The sequence below is a fragment of the Hermetia illucens genome, chromosome 2 (genome assembly GCF_905115235.1).
Source record: "Hermetia illucens chromosome 2, iHerIll2.2.curated.20191125, whole genome shotgun sequence".
In the NCBI taxonomy this organism is placed as follows: Eukaryota; Metazoa; Arthropoda; class Insecta; order Diptera; family Stratiomyidae; genus Hermetia; species Hermetia illucens.
The window spans coordinates 44,149,675-44,174,712 of record NC_051850.1 but is presented as its reverse complement, the minus strand read 5'-3'; the positions used below and the strand labels follow the sequence as shown (position 1 = coordinate 44,174,712).

Here is a 25,038-nt window from a genome sequence, read left to right as displayed (position 1 = left end):
GCATTCATAATATTGAAAACTTTTCAATATCTCGCTTAGTTTCTAGTCAAATTGAATTTCAGTTCGTTCACTGCCATTTTATAGTATTTTGTTATTCAATTTTAATTAAACAAACAACTTAATAAATTCTTTTGTTAAAAATACTTGATTGATGATGATGATGATTTCGTGCGAATTTACTGTACTCCCACGGCATCATAGTATATAAGTACCACTTTGTAATAACTAGCCTCACAACACAAGAAAATCAGAAAAATTTTTATACCGGAAACATCTAGCTTCCATCTAGTTCCCTCACAAATTTGAGCCAGATAATGGCTCTTTGCCAGTCGTTAGACATTGATTCACTGTCCCACACCTCCATATTTAACCAATTCGGCTGTAACTCCATCGGCTCCTGGCGGCTCATGATTTTTAAACCGATGAATGACACGGACTGTTTCTTCTACACTTGATGGTGGCAATATTTGTCCGTCGTCTTCAGTTGGCGGGACCTCCAACTGGCGGATGTTCTGGTTGGTCAGTAGTTCATCAAAGTACTCAACCAATCGCTCCAATATGTCCATTCTGTCGGAAATCAAATTTCCCTCTTTGTCTCGGCAGGATGAGCATCGAGGTATGTAAGGTTTCATCCTGCTGACTTGTTGATAAAACTTACGCGCCCGGTGCGTTTGCTCCCTGTGCTTTTCTAGTTCATAGACCTGTGAAATCGCTTCTCCGCTCGACGGAGTTCGTGATAAGTCTCTGCGCGTGCCTGCGTTCGTTGAGAATGCAACACTATTCGGTATGCGGCATTCTTTCGTTCCGTCAAACCAGCCGTTCCGACTTTTTTGCAGCTGGGGTCAAGTATGTTTGTGCCAATATCAATGATAACGTTCTTCAGGTGGTTGTGAAGTTCATTTGTCGATGCTTCATTTCCAGGACTTCTGTTGACTGCGGTTATTGCGGCACCCATTTTCCCCTTATAGGTGTTGCGGAAGGCTGTGTTGTCAATGGATTCAATGTTCACTCTCACCTGATTGTCGGAGGGGGTTGTACATGGTGTTGTAATTCGAGCCCGGAGCACTATGCCAACGAGATAGTGATCCGAGTCTATATTGGCTGAGATGGCGGCGTTCAATTTAATTGAAAGCGGTCCCGTGTGGACGTTGTTTGTGGACCGCCACGAGATAGTGATCCGAGTCTATATTGGCCCTCTATATATTCTGACATTCTTCAAAGCTGAGAGATGGCAGCGTTCGATCAGCACTTGGTCATGTTTGTTTGTGGACCGCTTTTCGCGCAAACCATGTACTTCCAACAACCATTGCGTGTGACATTGCTAATTGAATAAGCAGTCTGTTATCATTTGTATTTTGATGTAAGTTGTGGAAGCCAACGAATCACCTGAATAGGGGCTCCGTCCCTATCTTGGCTGTTAAAATCCCTCAAGTATGATTTTGGTATCATATCTGGCACAGGCTTCGAAGGTTCGTTCTACTGCCTCGTAGAAGGTATCCTTCTCCGAACCTACAGTCTCCTCTGTAGGGGCGTGATGAAGCTTATATCTCTAAATTCGCGTCGCAAGCGCATAATGCATAGCCGTTGGCTTATGTTTTCAAAGCCGATAACAGTAGATTTCATTTTTTGGCTGACTTAGAAACCTACTTCGAGCACATGGTTTACTGGATGGCCACTATTAAGTGCAGTGACTCTTCTCCAGGAAACTGGTCCTTGTCCAACGCATCTCCTTCAACACTATTACATCAGTCTTATATTGGGACAGGGTATCGGTTAGCTGCTTGGCAGCTCCATCTCTGTACAGAGAGCGCACGTTCCCTGCGAAAATTGTTATTGCGTTTTCGTTGCCGGGGTCGTCGTTGTAAAATCCGTCCGAGGCTCCTGTTGTGGCTTCGTAACAAGGGGTAGGGTTGTCAGCCCCCCAACCATGAAGACCAGTTGTCAGCCCCCCAACCATGAAGACCAGTTGACACAATTTGTCCCGTTTTTAGGCGCGGGAGACTCGCCTTCATCCTTCTCCGTATGCAGCTTTTTGTTAAGAGCGGTCACCGCGTTGAGGTGGACATAGGGTTTGGTAATTGAGCTGTTGGTGTTGGTTCAGCAGGCGATTACTAGGTTTTATGCTCCATCGTGGGTACCAATTCACGTTTCGCCCTGGGACCTATACTACCTTTTGAAAATATAATAGGGGCCGTATTACCGAGTAAATGAGTACGTGCTGGGTTTATATTGTAAGGAAGATCAGATCAGCTCATTTTCGTTTATTTTTGAGAATAAGTAGTATGTGAATTCTTCAACATTGAGGATATGCACCGACAGCGCAAAACAGTACGAAGAATTTGAGCAATTGTTCGGCCCTAGTACTGCTTATTTGTGAACAAATCACAGCAAAGGTGAATATGTGGAATAATCCAATCCAATCAATACTATCAACGATGTAGAGAACCAAAACCGACTTTTGAAAAATTGAATCAAATATCGCAAGTGATCTCGCTTATTACACCAATATATGGCATCGAGCATCGAGGGGTGGTAGACGAAAATTTGCAGGATGGCAACTTACTTTTCGCCAATAGTGGAGAATATGTGGGCAAAGGGATTTTTCGATATTCCGAGTAGTTCAGAAATGAGAGTGTTAAACAGGTAAGGAGTTTGCAGCCGCGACTAGAGTACTCGATGAGAAAGAGCGTCGAATCCTTTTTTACCTGAGCCTTACAAATTCGAACACATGTATAAATATAAAAAAATGGAAAACCAATCAATTGTCTAAACTTGTTTGCTGTTTGGAATAAAAAGGATAATCCAGTCTAGAGTGAGCACTGAAAGGCTTTCAAGCTATACTCAGTTATATTTTGTTGTGCTGTTTGTGTGTTCAGTAATTTTTTTAAATGGATCGTACGAAGGGAGATCGCTTTAACGTTTAACGTCATGCTCGCACTAAAGAACGAGTATTTCATGGGAATCGATACTTATCAGAGAAGAAAAAGGACTTCGCATAGGACATGTCGACAAAAGAATGGGAACGCGGCTTCGAAATGCAAAGAAGAATCACAAAGGCATTGGTGGAAAAGGGGCTGGAAAACTTACTGGTAAGGTTATTAACGACTTCACTACATTTTTTGGGCGACACCCAAATTCGATAGAAGGAATGAAACAAGAAATTTGGTCAACTTTCTTCCATAAGTGTTCTACAGACGAAAATCCTCAGCATCAAAATTGTCCAGCAGGCGAGGACAGTTGGTGCAAATGGCGCAAAGCGGAAGCTAAAGGAGAACTGGATAGTTTCCACCACGAGAAGGACCCTTTGACTGAAGAAGTTCAAACAGTCATCAAACCAATCTACGAAGATTTGGCACGAGATGATCTCTTGAACAGATGTTTAGGCGCAGAGACCCAGAATAACAATGAATCGTTAAATGCATTGATCTGGACTTTCGCTCCTAAACACCTTCATTCTGGGGCCAAGGTCGTAGAAATAGCCACTTTTCTGGCTGTAATTATTTTCAATGAAGGATTCAATGGCAAAATCCTAGTGACAATGGGATGTTAAGTTGGTCACATATGTTAGGTTTATGTCGACCGCCGTGCGGGCCGGCGGAAATTTACAAACTGGTGTACCGCCAAGTATTCAACGCGTGCTTGAAGGAGGACATTTTTCCTTGTCGCTGGAAAGTGACCAGACTCGCGTTGATCAGTAATGGTAAAGGAGACCCGGAGCTCCCGTCTGTATACCGACCGCTGTGTATGTTTGACACGGCCGGAAAAGTGCTCGAGAAGCTCGAGCTGAAGCGATCCGTGCTGCCGGGTTTAGAATAGGGAAATCTACAGTGGATGCTGTTATGGAGGTCGTAGATGCGTTTAATCGAGCCGAGGCACACAGCCGCCGATCTCGACGGATAGTGCTCCTCATAACGCTTGATGTCAGAAATGCCTTCAATTCCGTAAAATGGACAGATATGCTAGACACACTAGAGAACTCCTTTCACGTGCCAAGCTATCTATTGCGGATATTGAGGGATTATCTGAAAGACCGCTCCCTGCTCTATGAGACGCTAGAGGGCCAGAGGAGGATGGAAATCACGTCGGGAGTAGCACAGGGATCCATCCTAGGGCTGGAACGCTTCCTACGATAGTCTGCTGAGACTCGATATGCCCGAAGAATGGCGCCTGCTCGGTTATGCAGACGACGTTGCGGCACTTGTTGCCGGACGCACTGTTGAACAGGCGCAAAGCAGACTTGGCATATTGATGCGACGGGTAAGCGGATGGATGACTGCTCACGGTTTCAACTTTGCGATGCAAAAAACCGAAGTAGTCATCCTGACCAGAAGGAGAATCCCGACTTCGCGTCCCATATCGATCGGCGTGTTGACTAGAATCAAAACCAGCGATTAAATATCTTGGTTTAATGCTCGACTCGAAGATGAGCTTCTTCGAGCAAATCAAAGCAGCAGCGGACAGGGCTGCAGCTGGAGTCGCGGCCTTGAGTCGGCTAATGGCGAATGTTGGAGGCCCTATATCAACTAGGAGATCGTCTCCTCATGCGAGCAACGCAGTCCGTTCTTCTCTATGGTGCGGAGGTATGCGCTGATGCCCTTGACAAGGAGGTGCATCGTAAACGCCTCGCTCAAGTGCAGAGGCGGGGAGCTTTGCGAGTGGCGTCTCCTTATCGCATCGTCTCCGAACCGGCTGTGATGGTGATTACGGGAGTGATCCCCGTTGCCCTCCTTGCCAAGGAGCGCAAAGCTATCTATCGCCGTAAGGCGAAAACTTAAGAGAAGTGGTTGCCCGAGAAGAACGTCAACGCACCCTTAGCAAGTGGCAAATTTCTTGGCAAAATGAGCCAAGGGGCAAGGGGACTGCGCGGCTTATCGACAAATTAGACCCATGGTTGAACAGAACGCATGGTGATATTGATTACTTCCTTACCCAACTTCTAAGTGGGCATGGAGGTTTTCAGTCTTACCTGCCCAGGATTGGGAAGGCGCGATCTCCTGATTGTGTGTTCTGCAATGGAGTGGCGGATGATGCTGAACACACCTTTTTCTCTTGCGAGAGGCGGGACGGCCTCCGCCAGCAGCTTTATGCAGACGCAGGGGAGCTCTCTCCAGACAACATTGTCAGAGAGATGCTGAAGAGCGCTGGCAGCTGGAATTGTATTGCGCATTATGTTTGGGCTCTTCTTATTACAAAGAAGATTGAACTCGACCGTCGGAGAGATCGGACGGTAAGGGGTTCTCTGAACTAACAACAACTCCCTTCCTCCCCTCCCCTCCCGTTGGTGAAAGGAATTCCCTGACTTGAGGGCTCCCAAAGCCGGGAGAGCGGGAGGGCTAGCCCGAAGTAATGTGTTAAACGGTTCCAGGTTAGTTCTCTGATGACAGGGAGGTGTTTAGTTGGTAGTCCGCCAGCGTGCTGTTGCGGAAGTCCAACACTCTGTGTGTAAACGCATTCACCTACCCTACTCCAAAAAAAAAAAAAAATGTCGACCGCCGTAACGAAGCGCGAATTTGGCGGTCCGAACAACGATCGACTGACCTCGCTAAAAGAGCCAAAATTGAAACCAGAGGGCAACAATCGGCCTTACAAGACTTTTTTGAAGAAACGGAGGGGGCTCTCTATGGACCAGGTATACCAGATTAATAAGTTAAAATTTTACTGTTGATAATCACATTTAAATTTTCAAATGTGTTTTTCTCGAAACTGCATCTTAAAAATCGGCTGCCACCATAGCTCAAAATCTATCCAACCAAATTCTTTGAAATTTTCACAACTTCTTTAATACATATTTCTACGGTCCGCAAACTAGGATAATTGCAATCAGACGGGTCGTTTTTTTTTTATTCATAAAAAAAGCCGTAAAAAACACCAAATTCCAAAAAATTAAGTTTAAAAGCCCACCAAAAATTTACCTTTTAATATTTTCTAACTATCCTAGTTTGCGGACCGTGGAATATTGTCCACATTAAAATGCCGTTTAGTTTTTTTTCCTTAGATGAACACAGCGCCCTCCAGCGTGGCAGCATAAAAACATCTTTTTTTTGGAGATGGGTGCATACGTTGACACGTATTCCGAAAACTAGCTACGATATCAAGCTAAATTTATCACATATACTAGAGATATCAATAAACATATGGTGAAAAAATCACGTTTCAATCTTTATCCAGTCCTCCAAAATAATTTTTCAAAAAAACGGCCTTCACACGGGATGTCCCCCTTAATGCATGAAGCAACTTCAAAACGCAGTTCTCCATTCGCTGATAACATTGACAGGAGATACGAGGGGGGACCCATAAGTTCCGGAAATTACGCTGTGGTGGGGAGGGAGAGTGGGGGAACCTATTGTTTGACCACATGTCCGTTAGTTTTACGCCACCTGCGTCAGTGTGCGAAGTTGTGTCGCTGTGAGTGCATCGGTTCGCCTGTGATATTTTTTTTAGTAAAACAAATTTTTACATTTCGTTGAAAACGTAATGGCAGATTGTCGAGAATAACGCGCGGCAGTGAAATTTTGTTTCCTGTTGGGGAAATCGGCCGCGGACACCATTGTAATGCTTAAGACTGCTTATGGGAATACTGCCTTGAGTAAAACCAGAGTTTACGATTGGTTTTCACGTTTTAAGAGAAATGTCTATTGAAGACCAACTTGGTTCAGGACGCCCCTCAACGTCAATAACTGATGAAAACGTCGACAAAATCAATGCCCTCGTTCGTAAAGACCGTCGCCGAAATATTGATCAACGCTGTGAGATGTCGGGAATGTAATGGAGTTCAATTCAGAGATTTGCACATGAGAAGGGTTGCAGCAAGATTCGTCCCGCGCCTTCTCACAAACGAGCAAAGGAAGCGTCGACTTCAGGCATGTCGTGAGCTTCAAAATCAGCTCGAAGAGGACCCTGAAATTTTGTCCAAGGTGATTACTGGTGATACCCCGAAACAAAGCAGCAATCAAGCCAGTTGAAGACAGCTGACTCTCCTCGCCCCAAAAAAGCTCGCCAAGTGAAGTCAAACATCCAGACAATGCTCATTTTTTTTCTTCGATTGCAGAGGTCTAGTGCACGCAAAGTTCGTTCCCCGGGTCAAACTGTCAACCAGAAGTTCTACTTGGAAGTTTTGAAAAGATTAAGGGAGAGTGTCCGGAAGAAAACGTCCACACCGCCCTTTCCGTGAAGCAATTTTCGACCAACAACCAACGCCAGGACACCGATACTCACCGGATCTAGCCCCCTGTGACTTCTTTTTGTTCCCCGGACTCAAAAGGAATATGAAAGGAAAGCGTTTTGCCACTGTGGAGGAGGTGAAACAAAAATCGCTAGAAGGCTTAAAGGAAATGTTTTGAACAATGGATCGTTTAGAGAAGTGCGTTGTGGTCAATGGCGAATACTTTCAAGTTGATCAAAATTTGGTGTAAAAATATTGAGAAATAAGGAAGTTATGACGAAATTGTTGAAATATTATCATTTACATTTCAACAAAAACTAATTCTTTTCTACTTTTATTACTGTACCCTAATAAACCTTTTCTTAGAAAAGAGATAAAGTCCGGAACTCATTCTTTTACTGTTTATACAAGTGTGCATGTAAAATGAGTTAGATAAATGCTTGTGGTACATATAGTTACATATCTGCTAGTTTTGTTCAATAAGTTTAGTCTTCGATAGACCTTTCTGAAGTAAGTAAGTCACTCCTTGCTTAGTAGTGAAGATTAATAAAATTAATAATAGAAAGAAAGAACAATTGTGTTTTCATTAAATAGATTCTGTGCCAATATTTCAATAGGTTATGGGCCCAGTACACGTTGTGAATTAGTTTCGGTTTTGAAAAGTAATTTTGAACAATACAAAGACAGTGAAGAATAGTGGATTCTGTGAAAATTGAAAAACAATAACATATAGGTAGTTATGGATCGTGTTAGTGCGAAAAGAAACATTAAACCCTTTGACGGTGAAAAATATAGTGTCTGGAAATTTCGAATTCGCGCCTTATTAACCGAATTAAATGTTGTGCAAGTTGTAGACAGTGAAGTTCCAGATGAAATAACCGAAGAGTGGAAAATTGCAGAAAGGACTGCAAAAAGTGTAATAGTAGAATATTTAAGTGATTCCTTTTTGAGTTTTGCAAATGAAGTACATACGACAAAAGAAATAATAAGTGACTTGGATGCAATATACGAACGAAAAAGTGTCGCAACCCAATTGGCTTTAAGAAAGAAGTTACTCTCTTTAAAGTTGCAAGGTGATACAAAACTGATAAAACATTTCACTAATTTCGACGACATTATTCGCGACATGTTGGCGGCTGGCGCAAAATTAGATGAAACTGATAAAGTTGCACATTTGCTGTTGTCGTTACCGAATTCGTATGATGGTGTGATAACTGCAATAGAGACATTATCAGATGATAGCTTAAGTCTAGCTTTCGTTAAAACACGACTGTTGGACCATGAAGTTAAATTAACGAATGAGGGACGAAATTTATGTGAACAAGTGCTCCATGTTGAAAATGTGTCATACAATAAAAAGAAATTTAAGCAAAAAGGTGCTATGAATAAAAGCGACTTTAACAGACATAATAATAAAATTAATAAATTAAAATTCCCTAAAAATACAAGAAAATTTGAATGTCACCATTGTGGAAGGAAAGGGCACATCAAAAAGGACTGCTATTATTATAAAAACTCTAAATCGAAGTTCGATAAAAAGAATGAAACTATGGATAAGAAAAGTGAATCATCAGCAAAGAATGCTTACGCTTCGGGATTCGCATTTATGATTGGTGATAATTATGAGAGTGACCACGTGAAGAATGAAATAGAATTTGTCATCGATTCTGGTGCATCCGACCACATAATAAATAGAGAAGATTTAGCAAAAGACTTTGAGCATCTTCAACATCCGTTGAAATTATCTGTGGCAAAGACTGGATCATTTATAACAGCAGCTAAAAGAGGCAAACTGAACGTAATCAGCAAAATAGGGATACAAGGAGAATTAAAGGATGTTTTGTACTGCCCGGAAGTTCCATACAATCTATTATCTGTAACAAAAATGCAAGCAGCTGGAATGACGATAATTTTTAATGAACGTGGTGTCGTTGTTCAAAAAGGTGGTAAGACCTTGATGACAGGTGAGCATTTTAACAGTATTTTGAAATTGAATTTTAAAGTTGGAATTTGTAAGACAGAAAATATTGATCGCGCTTTCAATGTTACGAAAGTCAATTATAACCTGTGGCATCAACGATTAGGACATATAGGCAAACAAAAGTTTATAGAATTGAAAAATAAACAAATGATTTATGATTTAGATCAAATTTGTAACATAAATCCTAGTGATGACTTGTGTGAAGCTTGCATTAAAGGTAAGCAAGCCAAGCTACCATTTAATAAAGAAAAGGATAAAAGTCATGTAAAAAGACCATTGTTTATTATTCATTCTGATGTTTGCGGTCCAATATCTCCTACGGCTATAAACAACAAAAATTATTTTGTGTTATTTGTTGATGAATATACACATTATTGTGTGTCATACACGATTGCACATAAATCCGACGTTTTCCTGGTTTTTAAAGACTTTGTGGCAAAAAGTGAAGCACATTTTGATTTAAAAGTAGTAAATTTATATAGTGATAATGGAGGAGAATATCTATCAAATGAAATGAAGGACTATTGTTGTGAAAAAGGTATTACTTATCATTTGACAGTTCCGCGAACGCCACAGTTGAATGGTGTTTCGGAACGAATGGTAAGAACGTTAACCGAAAAGGCTCGATCCATGATAATTAGTGCTTGTATGGATAAAATTTTCTGGGGTGATGCAGTTCTCACTGCTACCTATTTAATAAATATCACTCCAACTAGAGCCCTAAAACAAACCAAGACACCATATGAAATGTGGCATGGTAAAAAGCCACAAATAAAATATTTGAAGATATTTGGTTCTACTGTTTTTGTACATAACAAAAACAGTAGAACAAAGTTTGATGATAAGTCTTGGAAGGGAATATTAGTTGGATACGAGCCAAATGGTTACAAAGTATGGGATGTTGAAAGAGAAAAGTATGCAATAGTAAGAGATGTAATTGTTGATGAACTTGATTTTATAAGATCAAGACCTATTGCGAAATGTGAAGGAATTAATAAAAGAAACTCTGAAGATAAAACTGATGTTTCTGACAAAAAGTCAAAATCAGTAGAAGGTCAAGTATCTGAAAATATATCAGATAAAAATAATGTGCAAGTAGAAACTGATTCCGCTGGTATTCAGTCAAAATCAGTAGTTGACCGTGAAAAATCTGATAATAGTAAATCAGATGTGACAGATCCCATGAGTGAAAAAAATGAAAATGAAACTTCTGTAAAAGAGAATAATAGTCCGCATTCATCTGATAGTGATAAAAAAATTCCTAATGAACCAAGGAGAAGTGATCGAATTAAGTGTAAGCCATTGGTAAATTATAATGAAGATAATATAAATGATGATCATATTTTATGCGCTCAATCAATAATTTGCAAAATTCCAACTTCATATAATCAAATTAAAGATAGTGATGATAAAGATAAATGGGAAGAAGCAATAAGGGAAGAACTAAATTATCTTTCAATTAATAAAACTTGGACTTTAGTACCAAGACCAGAAAATAAAAATATTGTTGATTGTAAATGGGTTTTTACAATAAAAAATGACGAATTTGGAAATCCATTAAAATATAAAGCACGCCTTGTTGCAAAAGGTTTTAGTCAGCAATACTTGGTAGATTATAATGAAACCTTCGCACCTGTTGCAAGAATTTCTAGTTTCCGATTCATGATTGCATTCGCCAATCAATTTAATCTACTAATTCATCATATGGATGTAAAGACAGCCTTCTTAAATGGCAAATTAAAAGAAGAAATTTATATGAAAGTTCCACAAGGAATATCATGTAAAGAGAATTTAGTTTGTAAACTGAATAAATCCCTATACGGTTTGAAACAAGCAGCAAGAAGCTGGTTTGAAGAGTTCGATCTTGCTTTAAAAGATAGAGGTTTTCGTAGTTCACCTGTTGATAGGTGTATTTATATTTTAGACAGAAAAGATATTTCGAAAAATATATATGTAGTACTGTATGTTGACGATCTTGTGATTGTGACTGCTGATATTGATACATTAAATAATTTTAAAACTTATTTGATGAATAGATTCTCAATGGTTGATTTGAAAGAAATAAAGTTATTTTTGGGAATAAAAGTTACTGGGAATGGTGAAGAAATTACTTTAGATCAGAGTGCATATATAGAAACAATTCTGAAGAAATTTAATATGCAAGATTGTAAAGCGGTTTCCACTCCACTCGAAAGTAAATTAAACTATGAAGCTCTTAGTTTAGAAGAGAACTACAATGCACCTTCTAGAAATCTAATTGGATGCTTAATGTATGTAATGGTATGTACACGACCTGACTTGAGTGTAGCTGTTAATATTTTGAGCAGATACATGAATAACAATAATCAAGAGTTGTGGAAATATTTGAAGAGAGTATTAAGATATTTAAGAGGGTCCACTAACATTAAATTAACATATACAAGAAACAATTATACTAATATATTAATAGGGTTTGTAGATTCTGATTGGGGTGGAGATGCTAATACAGATAGAAAAAGTACCACTGGATATCTATTCAAATTATTTGAAAATTGTACAATAGCGTGGAATACTAGAAGACAAAAATCAGTAGCAGCTTCTTCTACAGAAGCAGAGTATATGGCTTTATTCGAAGCAGTTAGAGAAGCATTATGGTTGAAATCTTTATCAAAAAGTATCAATCTCCATATCCCAGAACCAATTATAATATATGAAGATAATGTTAATTGTATCAGCATAGCAAATAATCCGACCAATCACAAGAGATCGAAACACATTAATATTAAGTATCATTTTTCTAGGGAACAAATAGAAAGAAAAATAATCAAAGTTAGTTATATTTCAACAGATAATCAGCAGGCAGATATTCTAACGAAGCCCGTATCAGCAATCAAGTTTAAGGAGCTCAGAACAGCGATCGGCTTGGAGTAATATAAGGTACTTTAAGTGAGTGGTCTGATTAGGTTTTGACTGGGTTTTCCTAATCCTTGCAACAAATGTTGGACTACAGGTATTTTGTAATTTTCCCAGAACGAACATACAAAGGAGTGACTCTAGCATTTTTGATATGACAAATTCTTAGAATTTAAAACATTACATTTCACACGATTAGTTTTTGAGGGGCAGTGTTGAAATATTATCATTTACATTTCAACAAAAACTAATTCTTTTCTACTTTTATTACTGTACCCTAATAAACCTTTTCTTAGAAAAGAGATAAAGTCCGGAACTCATTCTTTTACTGTTTATACAAGTGTGCATGTAAAATGAGTTAGATAAATGCTTGTGGTACATATAGTTACATATCTGCTAGTTTTGTTCAATAAGTTTAGTCTTCGATAGACCTTTCTGAAGTAAGTAAGTCACTCCTTGCTTAGTAGTGAAGATTAATGAAATTAATAATAGAAAGAAAGAACAATTGTGTTTTCATTAAATAGATTCTGTGCCAATATTTCAATAGAAATTCCCGTTTTTTTCGTTCCCCCTCGTATTTAATTCGCTGTTCTGGACATGTTACTGAAGCTGACAGCACTGAGCAATTTAAATATCTCGAATCAATGCTGTCAGCCAATGGAGAACTGCGTTATGCTGCTCACATAGGGAAACACAAAACATTTTATACTTGAAGCGTCAAGCTTCCGGTTTCCCGAGTTGTTTTAGTCTTATTTTAGGCCATTGTACCAGAATCCATCATCAAATTGCGGGGCCACGGAGACCGTAATCACCCATCTTTAGCCATACTAGTTCCAGAGATACAAGATATCCATTAAATTTCACTACCCATTATATCAGTCTGTGACGTCATCATCAATTTGACGTTTCGCATTGATATGACCTCGTCTAGTCCAAGAAACATCTAGAAATCTGGCGTATTGGGTACTTCCCCGAAAACTCATTTCACAAGTGGCGCAACCGCGGGTGGCCACTGGATAGCAACTCTCACGATGAAAGCATCTTCGCCCTATGATTGGTGATTGGCCCTGCCCCCGGCAGTATAGTTTGTCACGGAAAGTACACTAGCAATGGGGAACAAGGCACTGACAATCAGAAGACGGCGATTCTTCGCCTATGGTTTTGAGAGCCGCCATGTTTTTCCACTCGCAGAGGAAAATGTTAATTTCGTACTTACCTGGCACTGGTCGCGTCGCGTCATGTTTTTTCGGTGGTTTCTCATCCTGCTTTTGCTCGGGCTGCGTTGGCGGACGCCCCCCTCCTCCTCCTGCGCCCGCCCCCTGGTCTTCTTGCTTCTTCCCTTTGCCTTTATTTTCTGCAATATATAAAATATCTTCATTAGGAACGAAACCAAACGCACGAAAATTAGAATCTTACTTCCTTTGCCCATTTTAATAGGATTAAGCTCTCTACGCACAATAAATTGTCTTCCAGAAAAATTCCTAAGATAATTCCAACACAACCTCACACAATTGACACAGCGAACTGAGATCCCCGAATTGAAGTCGGTAGTTTAGTAAAAAGATTGCAAACAACACTAGAATCCCACTCAACCCTGAAGAGCGTTCAATGTGTAATTTGGACTTGAATGGGTGTCGCTTAAAGAAGTTAGCAGACGAAATATCTAGTTAAGTTGGAAAGCGAGGAAACTCGAGCTGCTGACTTGTGTTGCAGAAACGGTTACAAGAATAATAAGAGATTCTGATATTTGTGGGTGGAGTTCCAGGTTTACAACCAAGCTGCATTAGCGCGTCACAGATCTCTGTTCCTAAAAAAGTTGGATGGTAGGTGGTAAGTGAATTGTGACTTGGCCGGAAACCAGACTGCTCTATCTACGGGCGTCTTAGTGAATTACAAATCGCCTTTCAAGGTAAGGACGCAGGTGAATATTACACATAGAAGAAGAGATACGATGAAGACATTTCCTCCTCTTGATATTATGCAGAGGCTACCTGCCCAAAACAGGAATGCGATTCACCTGATTCCTGCGAACACGACCACAAGTCTCCGAATCATGACAACTTCCCTAATCAGCTCATCTAGTCGACATCAGCTGATTGGAATGTAAACAAAAATAACAACAAAAGCGTCGAACTTCGCCGAAGTGCTACGAATGTGAGCTGACTCTGGGCGAACGGCGACACAAACACATGCACGCAAATCACGAGCCGCACTGGCTGCCGCAGCGGTAGTAGGCGACGTCAAAACAAAACCCGGGAGTGGAAAATAAAAGCCATACAAAAGCTGCGACCACGGCCCGAGCTGTCAAAGTGTCACCGGCGGACATTTTCATTGCCCGTTCCTCGAATTCGAGGCCCTACCTAACGGCCTTGCACGCTGGTGTGTCTGCAATTTTCGCAGAAGTTCACTAACTTCCGTTTGATATCTGGATATTCTTTTTTTCACCCAATTTGTGCGTCAGATCTTGTGTGTCGTCAGCGGCGACGAGAGCACGATCTAGGTGCGACTGTCCGGTCGTCGGCATATAATTTCACAGCAAATTGACTGCAGCCAGTTCGGCGAGACAAACTCAACGACCAGCAAGGAAAAGTGAATGGCGAGCCCACACCCGGTGAATCGAACGCGACGCTATTTCACCTGCAACATTTAAAAGTTAGAGGGCGACGGTGCGGATCGAAGTTCAGGCAATTTGAAGGCATCCGGCGGCTGTGAAAATGGGCGAAATTGCCACGGCCTGTCAGCATTTTGCGGCTTACGTGAAGGAGTTTGGCTTCGATTCGTTTAGTGTGGTGCACGCTTTCTTCTCTGCGTGCGTAACAAAAGAAGCGAGGAGGCGGAAGGTGAGTGGTTTTTGATTAGAAAACTCGTGTTATTGAGCGTAAGGACGCGATTTGCAGTCCGCAAAGTTAAATGGATCAGGGATCAGTCCTGGTGACAGTTGTCGTCTAGGTCGGAGTTTCAACATTTGGTGCCCTTGAAAAAGTTGTACAAAACCCCAATATCTAAAGCATTAGCGTTTTCTTTGAGGCGCTTGATTTTTCAGGACGACTTGTTACTTTTGTTATTATTAATTCTTTCAGTCGCTTTATAAACATTAAACAAAGGCCTGGGAACTTTGCTCTTTTCTCCTCCGAGTCCAATTTTTAGAAAACCACAGTTCAATTTGTAATTACGACTGAAATAATTTTTCGCCGATTCCTTTTTGCCAGCCTTACATTCGTTCTCTCCTTTCTGATGTGGTGACGCCATAGGAACTGCACTGATACAGACTCGTAAGCGAAGCGCATGCCATTCTCTTTCGGCATCCTACTAGATCCCCATTGAGTCTGTGTCTTACATTGTCATCCCTTAACAATGCACATTTTTTTTCCGTTCATCCTGATCGGTTGCACCACTTTGGTCGGTCAAAGGCCTGATCTAGATTCAAATCACTATGCAACGTTTGACGAGTTTTCATCAGCGCGAATTGCATGTCGCTAACATCAAAGACGCCTTTCTCACAATTTCTCTACGGACGGTGCAACTGCATACCTCATTTTGTATGTGATCATTACGTGATAGAGCCAGTGGGCGACGGAACATTTTCGTCTCCATCACCGCGAGGCGCCGTTCATTACTTTTTATAGTTGGCCTGTCACAGAGACGACGGCACTTCGGTAAATTTTGGATTTGAGACGTTTATTGATGCGTCGATCGTAAAAAAACGCCTCTTGTGAAATGCCACTTAACCCAAATTACATTGATACGAGAATTTCATAACGCGGCTTATAGGTCTAGGCTTACCTTACTAAGGAACTCCAGACATCTCGTTTTGCGCCGAGGTCCACCAATTCGACACTCCTAAAGGCTGTGTGCCATCCTGGCCTACGTCATCGCTTCATCTGAAGCAGAATCTGCTAGGTCTCCTTTTTCTACCCTAGATATTGAAGGTCTATAACTTCCGAAATGGATCATCCTCATCCATACGGATTAAGTGACCCACCCACCGCAACCTATTGAGACGGATTTCATCGACAACCAGACGATCGTAGTATCGCTCATAAATTTGGCCGTTATATAGGCTACGGAATCGCCGATCCGCAAGAAGGAAGCCAAACATTTTTCGGAGGACTCTTCTCTCGAACGCGGCCAACAGCTTGCAATTTTTCTAGCTAAGGATCCAAATCCCCGAGGAAAGCTTAAGGACTGGCAAGATCATTGTCTTGTATAGTAAGAGCTTTGATCCTATGGTGAGACATTTTGAGCCAATAACCAACAACCGTGCGCAGATTTCATCGTCGTAACTGTTGTGATTTTCCACCCTAGATACAATGCCGAAAAAAGAAACCTGCTCAAAATTTTTACAGATGTTTTTCGTTCAAGAACAAATGCATTTTTAATCCTTATGTTATGTGTTATATATAATTTGGTAGCATATTTTATATAGAATAGTAATAACAAAGTGTTTCCCGCAACTCGCGCACGTGACTCTGTAGCAAGTCGCAGACCCGTACCGCTCTACAACTCGTTGCGACACAATTCCGGCCATCATTAGGGAGCGTGTTCAACTTGAGTTCATCGTCGAAATTGGTGATCGAGAGTCGATAGGGACAGAGGTGGCGGAATCAATAACATCACGCCACACTGCAGGCAACAGTTTGCGTACTCACCGAGGCACTCTCCTTCACCGTCCAGTTGAAGTTTCCGCTGAGGTTTGGGACGAATTCCAAAGAGTGTGTATATAATTCTCGGGAATAGATCCTTTGCATAGACCAGATATTCCCAGGATCTATGCATTTCCAGCCACTCTGAGAATTCTATTTCAAATCAATGAGATTGCTTCTCGACTGTGTGCTGATATGTCGTTGCTGCAACTGCAATCACTTGTGAAATGTGGTGCAGTTGCGGGTGTCGAATTGTACGATCAGAAGATTCGCTTTCGCGTTACTGGTTTGAGTAGCCGAAGAAATCCACCATGGAAAATTCATCTAGAACGCCGTGTGACTCACTAGGTCAGGACATTGCTAAGCTGATTCAAATCAGTCCTTCTTTTTCTTCAGCCTTTGTCCCGTTCACAAGTGCGGGGTCGGCACGTCGTGATCGGTTTCGCCATATGGCTCTATCGAATGCCTGCTTTGGGTGCAATCTCGAGGCTTTTAAATCCCCATCCAGCGTTTCAAGCACCGTTGTTTAGGCCTGCCAATCTTGGCAAGGGAATTCGCGTTAGCACGAATTGCGTGACCATACCATCGAAGACGCCTCTCTCGCAACTTTTCCACGATCGGTACAACCCCGTAACGTGAGACCGTGTTGCAAGAGGCAATCATTCCATTTTTGGACAAGTTGCTCGAGATCATTTTTGCTATCAGATGTTAGGAAAACATCTGCATAAAACAGTGTGAAGGGCGCTGGACGTTGTATATCCCGTGTGACGGTGTCCATAACAAGAACAAAGAGGAGTGGTGAGAGGGCGCTTCCTTGATGAACACCAATAGAGACACGAAGCGGTTTTGATACACCCGCCATACTTCGAACTTTTCGGATCGTGGTAGAGCAATTGAACTCAGCGCACGAGTCCTTCTGGCACTAAGTGTTATCGTAAAGTATATCAAATGAGTTCGTGTGGCTCACGGTCAAACGCTTTCTCTAGATCCAGAAATGCAATGTAAAGAGAACGATGCTTTTCACGGTGTTTCTCCATCAGTAACCGCGAAGCGTGTATTGCGTCCGTAGTTCCACAGTTCTTGACAAATCCAATTCACGGTTATTTGAACGATTTCGCGAGTACGGTTGTCAAGAAGGCGTTCAAAAATCTTCATGATATGGGAAAGTAACCGGATCGGACAGTAATTTGAGCATTCTGCTGGACTTCCTTTCTTTTTCCATATTGGAACAGTGGTACTCTCTTGCCAGTCAGTTGGTGTTCTTCCTTCTTGAATAACCCAATTAAAGAATTCACTGAGCCACAGTGTTGGGTCTCAGCTCTCCGCTTTCCAGAGCTCAGATGCGATGTCGTCAGGTTCTGTGGCTTTGCCCGATTTCAATCGTTTTATTGCCTCCTCGACTGCAGTTGTGCTGATAGTTCTAGTCCTCGAGGGTTTAACGTGAGCATCTATCTTGTGACTTAATCCTACGGTCTTGTTAAGACACGGATTGATTTTGTGACCACAATCAGAGCCCCGCCGAGACCAGCAACAACGGTATCAGTCTATACCAAGTGCATGGCTTAGCATTCATACTGGTACGCACCAGTACGGAGTACGGCACCCGTGTTGAAACGTAACACCACGCCGTGGCCCGAAAGTCTCTTCTCGCTTGAGCATAACCACAACCCCCATGAAGCTCCCACTAGGGGGCCAACCGCAAACAACCGAGCCGTACTCACATACAACGAGAGTTCACCCGAAGTAGTCCAGGGGCTATTCCGGTTCCCATGGTACCAGTATACCCTTGGTAAGCTTTCGTGACCAATTTGTCACTTCAGATGAGTCCCCGTCAGACTCGGGTCTACTCGGCCCTAATTAGGGCTTTGGAGCATTCACCTACTGCATCACGGCCGACAAACCAAAGTGAGTACAGCGTCTCCTGCCCCGTCTTCCTCACCGCCACCTCTGAGCACCCAGTTGCGCTGGCAGGTGGAATTGTTCCAAATGTCGGCAATGATTGTGGAAGTGGAGGATGAGCAAATTTTTCAGTTGAAATCTGCTCGAAGTATTCTCGCCATCTATCCGTTGCGGCTCGACGCTTGATAAGCAAAGTACCGATCTTGTCATTAACCTAAAAGAAGTGTTCGATATCCTGTGTACGTTGAAACCATGACAGTCATCCGCTTATCCATCGCATCAAGATGCCAAGTATGCTTTGCGCCTGTTCGACAGTGCATCTGCCAACAAGTGCCGCAACATCATCTACATAACCGACGCTTCTAACATGTCGAGTCTAAGCAGACTATCATAGGAAACGTTCCAGAGGTCTGATCCTAGGCTGGATCCCTGCGCTACTTCCGACGAGACCTTTATCCTCTTCTGTCCTTCTCGCGTCTCACAGAGCAAGGAGCGGTTCCTCAGATAATCCTTCAATATCCGTAAGAGACGCCTGGAAAGTACTGTATAGTGTGCCTAGAATGTCTTCCCATCTTCCAGAATTAAAGCCATCTGACGTCAAGCATACGCCGAGCACCTCCCGTCAAGCTCGGCGGCTGTGTGCCTCCGCCCGATGAACAGCATCCGCGACTTGCACGATAGCGTCAACTGTGGATCTTTCTGCTCTAAAGCCGTGGGAATAAGGGTACGCCAGCACATATCGTTCAGCGAATCGTGAGTCTGATGAGCTTTTCGAGCACTTTCTCAGTAGTGTCAAGCATACAAAACGGTCGATATGAAGACGGCAGTTCGCCACCTTCTAGCGAGAAGTGATACTATTGGTTGAATAATTCGCAGTCCGTTGTCATTGGTAATTTTATGCAAACTATGAGAGTCGAGTCGAGTTTGAATTGGTCTCCGTCCCTACTTAGCTGTTAAAATCTCCAAATATAATTTGATATCATACCTGGTGCAGGCTTCGTCAGTTCTTTTCACTGCTTCGGAGAAAGTATCCTTTTCCTACTCTTTAGTCTCCTCTATAGGGACGTGAATGTAAATGATGCGTATGTTTCGAAATTTACCTCATAAACGAAGAGATAAGTAACGATAAAAGCAGTTTTGATTTTTTATTTATATATGGTTACATACGCGTCATCGTTTGCTGTTACCTGAAATGCGAATACCTACCCGTCGGATTCCACTGTAGCAGCAATACAATTCACGCCCTTCCTTAATGTGTGGCCTATCCACTGCTACTTCCGCATTCAGATCACAGTGCGTACGGGTGCGAGGCCTGTTCACCGACCAGGGTATAGGGGAATTTGTCGTTGGCCGGGTTGTCTTCTCTTCCGTTGATGCCTGGCAGCCACACGCCACACGTTAAAAAAACATCCGTTTTGATACGTATTGCACACAGTCGTTCATTTATTGCTTTAAAGTCAATGATTCGTTCTTTGAATTTGTTGTCCACGATAAATGCCACTCTAAATTCTCTGCTTCCCGATTGTTTTCCGCTGGTGAAAACTGTTAGCGAATGCATGTCATCAACTTTGCATCCGAGCCATTTCGTTTCTTGGATAGCCAGGTTGTTGATGTTGTATCCTGAAGCTGAAAATGTTCGCACTCTAAATAGAATCAGAGCTCTGCGAAAACTTTAGGAGAGTTTCAGGATACAACATCAACAACCTGGCCATCCAAGAAAACGGTGTTATGTTTTAATTCCTCAAAACTTTTCGCTAGAAACACCGCGAATCGCACATTGATCATATTTCGTTGCTGAAGTCGTTGCCGCTGAATCCGTCGGGTCCGAGGCTGTTGTCTAGGTTGTGCGGCAAAAGGGTATTGCCAGGAGGGGTTGGTTGCGCCTCGCTGGTAGGTGAGAATATCACGTGTTCTACTCGCTACGACCGTCGTTGGCGTTAGCCAGTATTCGCTACGAGAAAGTGACGATTCGGTTTTGCTTGACTACCTGGAGGACCACTTAGTATGATTTGTCCAGTTTTTAGGCGCGAGGGACCGTCTATGGCTTTTCGTTAACAAAGAGCTCCCACCGGTTACCACGTCTGAGAGGAGGTAGGGTAGAGCAGTTGGTGCTGGTTCGGCAGGCGTTTCCCAGGTTCTATGCTCCGCCGTAGGCACCAATCCACGTTTTCGCCCTACAACCTACAGTCCCTGGCTTGGCTCAAGAGCCCAAATAAGTATAAATTTGTTTCAGTTGCATTCTCGAGTGCTATAGGTACAGAGGGGTTTTTTTGTAGTTTTATACGGTGCATTAATTTATTTCACAGTTTTATACTACGCAACTGTTTGTTTATTGTGTGTGCAGGACATTTAACAAGTATAGATAATAAATTTGAACATTTTAACCATGGGCAAAAAAGGCGACCTGTCACTGAATAAAATAGTTGAAGTAAAGGCCCTCATTGATCTGAAAACGTTTTCCAACCGCGAAATATCACGAAGGGTGTCTGAAGCCACCGTACGACGTATAAAGAAGAAAGTGGAAACGAAGGAATAGATGCGGTAGGAAACCCATTTTTACTACCAGGTCAGAAAGATAGCTAAGGAAAATTTGCCTAGAAAACAGGTGTGCTACCACAAAACAGATAAAATCTCAACTGGAAAATGCTAATGTAATTGCGAAAATGAAAGGATTTACATTTAAAGGCCTGCTGACCCGCCAAGATGCCCATTGTTAATGGCTGCGATGAAGGCCAAGCGTCGGAAATGGGCCACACAGTGGCGTGATAAAGATGTCATCTTCTGGGTATCGGTAAGTTGATATTAGATGCATCATCTACTATGAAATAATGAAAGATAAGCACTGATACTTGGGATATTTATTTTTTCTATTCTTGATAGGTCTGCTTTAGCGATGAAAGCACATTTAAAATTTTGCAGAATAGAACTCAATTTGGACGCCGTCGTCCTGGAGAAAAATTTAATCCTGACTGCGTTGTTCCAACTGTGAAGCACCCTACAAAGGCTATGATCTGGTCAGTTATCAGTGGCAAGCTTACTGGACGTTTGTCCGTGGTAAAAGGCATTATGAGGCAAGATTGGTAGTAGTAGCAGCTCAGAGAGTGGTTTTCGAATGGCGAGCCATTCATTTTCGTGCAAGGATGGGACTCCCTGTCACACAGTGCGATCTGTGAAAACTTATTTGCGAGAGCAGAATATTCCTCTATTGGTTTGGCCGGGTAATAGCCCCGATATGAACCCAATTGGAAATGTATGGGAGCTGATGAAGGCTAAAGAGGTGATCACAACCAAAACTCAGCTCCTAGAAAAAATAAACCATGTGTGGAACCATCATCCTCAATTGCAGGATAGAGTACAATCTCGCATTGACAGCATGCCGCGCAGAATTGAAGCTATCATAGCAAAAGGTGGCTCAACAAAATATTAATATTTTATGGCATACATTTCAAAGTTCTTTAGCAGTTAATAAATACATATTTTTTCTAAAAAGATGATGTTTTATTTTTGCTAACAATTAGGTAACTAAGTATATTGTACATAGAAATTACATAAATGAGTATATTAATAAATTTTAAAGCTTAAAACATAGAATCTGCAGTGCGTCTAATAATATGGCCAGGGACTGTATACTATCCTTTGATCGCTCCATTAGAACTCCATGGCGTTCTTCTTTAATAATTATTAAATTACATTTCTTCCAATTTGCCTTACGTTAATCATCTCTCTCTTTTTTCTGCAGGCTTTATCATGTTTGTGTTACACATGCGGCGGCTCAGGCCCACAACTTTACTCCTGTCTGCATTGTATTTACTTCGGCTGTAAAGGTCAACATATTCTCGATCATCTTAAAACAAGCAAACATGTCATCGCATTAGAACTTTGCTATGGAATGATTTACTGTAACTCATGCAAGGATTTTATCTATGATCAGCAGTGCCAAGCTATCGCCGAAAAACATCTAAGAAAAGAGGCTAGGAATTTAAATAAAAGCGTGTCATGGCGTCCATGGATACCATCGCAGGTTGAAATGAATCTGCTGCGACAGCATCCGAAAAGGCGTCATGTAACTCCATGTTCATCGATTGGCTTGAGAGGTCTACTTAATCTGGGCTCGACGTGCTTTATGAATTGCATAGTCCAGGCCTTGATACACACACCATTGCTGCGAGATTATTTTCTCTCAGAACGACATGAATGTAGCATTAAATCATCCATCAACTGTTTAGTTTGCGAGGTTTCTCGTTTATTTCAGGTAAATCTTATTTGTCGAAGGTTTTCGACTTGATTGAACTCTTTTTCTTCCATGAAAAAAGGAGTTTTATTCTGGAGCTCGCGGGCCACTGTCACTGCATCGTCTGCTTCATCTCATCTGGAATCACGCAAGGCATTTGGCAGGCTACGAACAGCAAGATGCTCATGAATTTTTTATGGCAACCTTGGATGTCTTGCATCGTCACTGTGAAAACTCACAGAACAACGAATCTGACAAAAATTCAATCGCACAGAAAACGGAAACGTCCAACACGCAGTGCAATTGCATAATAGATCAAATATTCACGGGAGGACTACAAAGTGATGTTGTATGCCAAAAATGTCAAGGAGTATCAACTACGATCGATCCTTTTTGGGATATCTCTCTGGACTTGGGCGAAGCACAACCGGGTGGTGGCCCACCAAAGAGTTTGATTGATTGCTTGGAAAGGTTTACGCGGGCCGAACATTTAGGTTCCAATGTAAAAATTAAATGCTCGAATTGTGAAAGCTATCAGGAATCGACGAAACAACTATCGATGCGGACATTACCTATCGTCGCTAGTTTTCATTTGAAGCGGTTCGAACGTATTAGCCTCGTAAGTGAAACCAATGCACATGATCATTCAATGTCCCGAGCTCTATCACTGTATCCTAACCATATTTTGCAGATTAATAAGAAAATTTCCACATTTATATCCTTTCCATCAGAACTTGACATGACACCATTTATGTCGCAAAAAAAGGATAATCACGGAGATTATCGATACTCTCTTTATGCCGTTGTAAATCACGTAGGCACTCTCGATAAGGGTCACTATACGGCCTACGTGAGACATCAAAAGGATATTTGGGTAAAATGTGACGATGACATTATAACAACTGCCACCATTAAACAAGTATTAGATAGTGAAGGGTAAGTTTTGTTTTCTCTGTCGCCAGCGGCAAGTGTTCGATGCATTCCTCTGATTTCAGGTATTTACTATTTTACCACAAGAAAGTGCTTGAATACGAGTAAGCCGGCTTTGAACAAAATGACTGAACATTATTAACGTAGGAGAATAGGTCAAGGAGCTAAATAGTATACCTGCAAGTACTTAAGATGTTTCCAACTACAACACCAGGCAAATGCATACGTAAGATATGACTTGGACGAGCGGTCGAGCTGTGAGCCATGCAACTATATCGTTGTGTACACTATAAATCAATTGTGTTCTTACTTAAAACCATATTCAAAAGCTAAACTTGATAAATACGCGTATTGGAAAAGGACAGAAATTTCAAAGAATCTACTCGACATTATGGTACCTCTATGAATATACCTTCCTGTAATGAGAATTATTTTAGTAGTGCATACATTTGCGGTTATACGCTTTTAATGGAGGCATATCTCTTTTCCTTTTCCTTCAATCTTTTTCTCGGATCTCCCATCCCAAAAGCATCGCTATTCCAAGCATACGTGTGCGCAGAAAAATCGCTTCTATCTGTTTAATAGGCGATACCGTACGTTTCGAATTCTACTTCTGCTTACTCTTACAACTTTTAGTTCAATTCAAATGAAGTTCACATGATTTTTTTACTGACAATATCATCAAATGGCGATAATGATAGGATTCCATTTAAATAATTGATTTTATGATTGTAAATATTATGATTATGATTCTCGTTTTTTAATTTTTCCACTAGTTTTAGTTTTTACGTTTAAATAATAATATTGGTAACCAAAAAAACTGTGACTTGTAATTTCCACTTGTAGGGGGTCCATGACTTTCAACTTTCCCTCCATCCATGGTGCTAGAAATCTTAACTGGCGTCTACAGCGAAAAATATTCTCCATAAGTCCAAACCAGGCAAATTCAGGCGTTTTGGTCACATGCAGTGAGTTAAACTAAGTCTACTAAATGGTAATTGAGCAAACAAAACCATTCGCAGCAGGTAAAGCAAGAGTTGTGATGCTTAAGATTAGATTATCATCATCATCAACGGCGCAACAACCGGTATCCGGTCTAGACCTGCCTTAATAAGGAACTCCAGACATCCCGGTTTTGCGCCGATATCCCCAAAAGCTGTCTAGCGTCCTGACCTACGCCATCGCTCCATCTTAGGCAGAGTCTGCCCTTATAGACTTTCCGGGCTGGATCATCCTCATCCATACGGATTAAACCACCACCGTAATCTATTGAGCCGGATTTTATCCACAACCGGACGGT

General features: G+C 41.6%; 2 protein-coding genes across 3 annotated transcripts in view; one reads left to right on the top strand and one right to left on the bottom strand.

Moving 5' to 3' along the window:
• The window catches only part of LOC119649716 (protein argonaute-2-like), a 28,251-nt gene extending 14,641 nt beyond the window's left edge, over window positions 1–13,610 (bottom strand). The window contains exons 1-2 of the mRNA XM_038051994.1: window positions 13,452–13,610; window positions 13,252–13,389 (exon numbers count right to left, since the gene is read on the bottom strand). Coding sequence (XP_037907922.1) covers window positions 13,252–13,389; window positions 13,452–13,464 — 151 coding nt within the window. The 5' untranslated portion in view covers window positions 13,465–13,610. The remainder of the gene's footprint in view (window positions 1–13,251; window positions 13,390–13,451) is intronic.
• An 88-nt stretch (window positions 13,611–13,698) lies between these two features.
• Window positions 13,699–24,558, top strand: LOC119649717 (ubiquitin carboxyl-terminal hydrolase nonstop). 2 transcript variants are annotated; one of them, XM_038051996.1, is made up of 6 exons: window positions 13,706–13,944; window positions 14,020–14,875; window positions 22,317–22,829; window positions 22,891–23,427; window positions 23,500–23,744; window positions 23,804–24,558. In XM_038051996.1, the coding sequence occupies exons 2-6, from the start codon at window positions 14,750–14,752 to the stop codon at window positions 23,844–23,846; spliced, it is 1,464 nt and encodes a 487-aa protein (XP_037907924.1). In that variant the 5' UTR covers window positions 13,706–13,944; window positions 14,020–14,749; the 3' UTR covers window positions 23,847–24,558. The 2 variants fall into 2 exon arrangements, with proteins under 2 accessions (XP_037907923.1, XP_037907924.1); XM_038051995.1 differs by having other exon boundaries at window positions 13,699–13,944; window positions 22,891–23,744.
• Window positions 24,559–25,038: the final 480 nt, after the last annotated feature.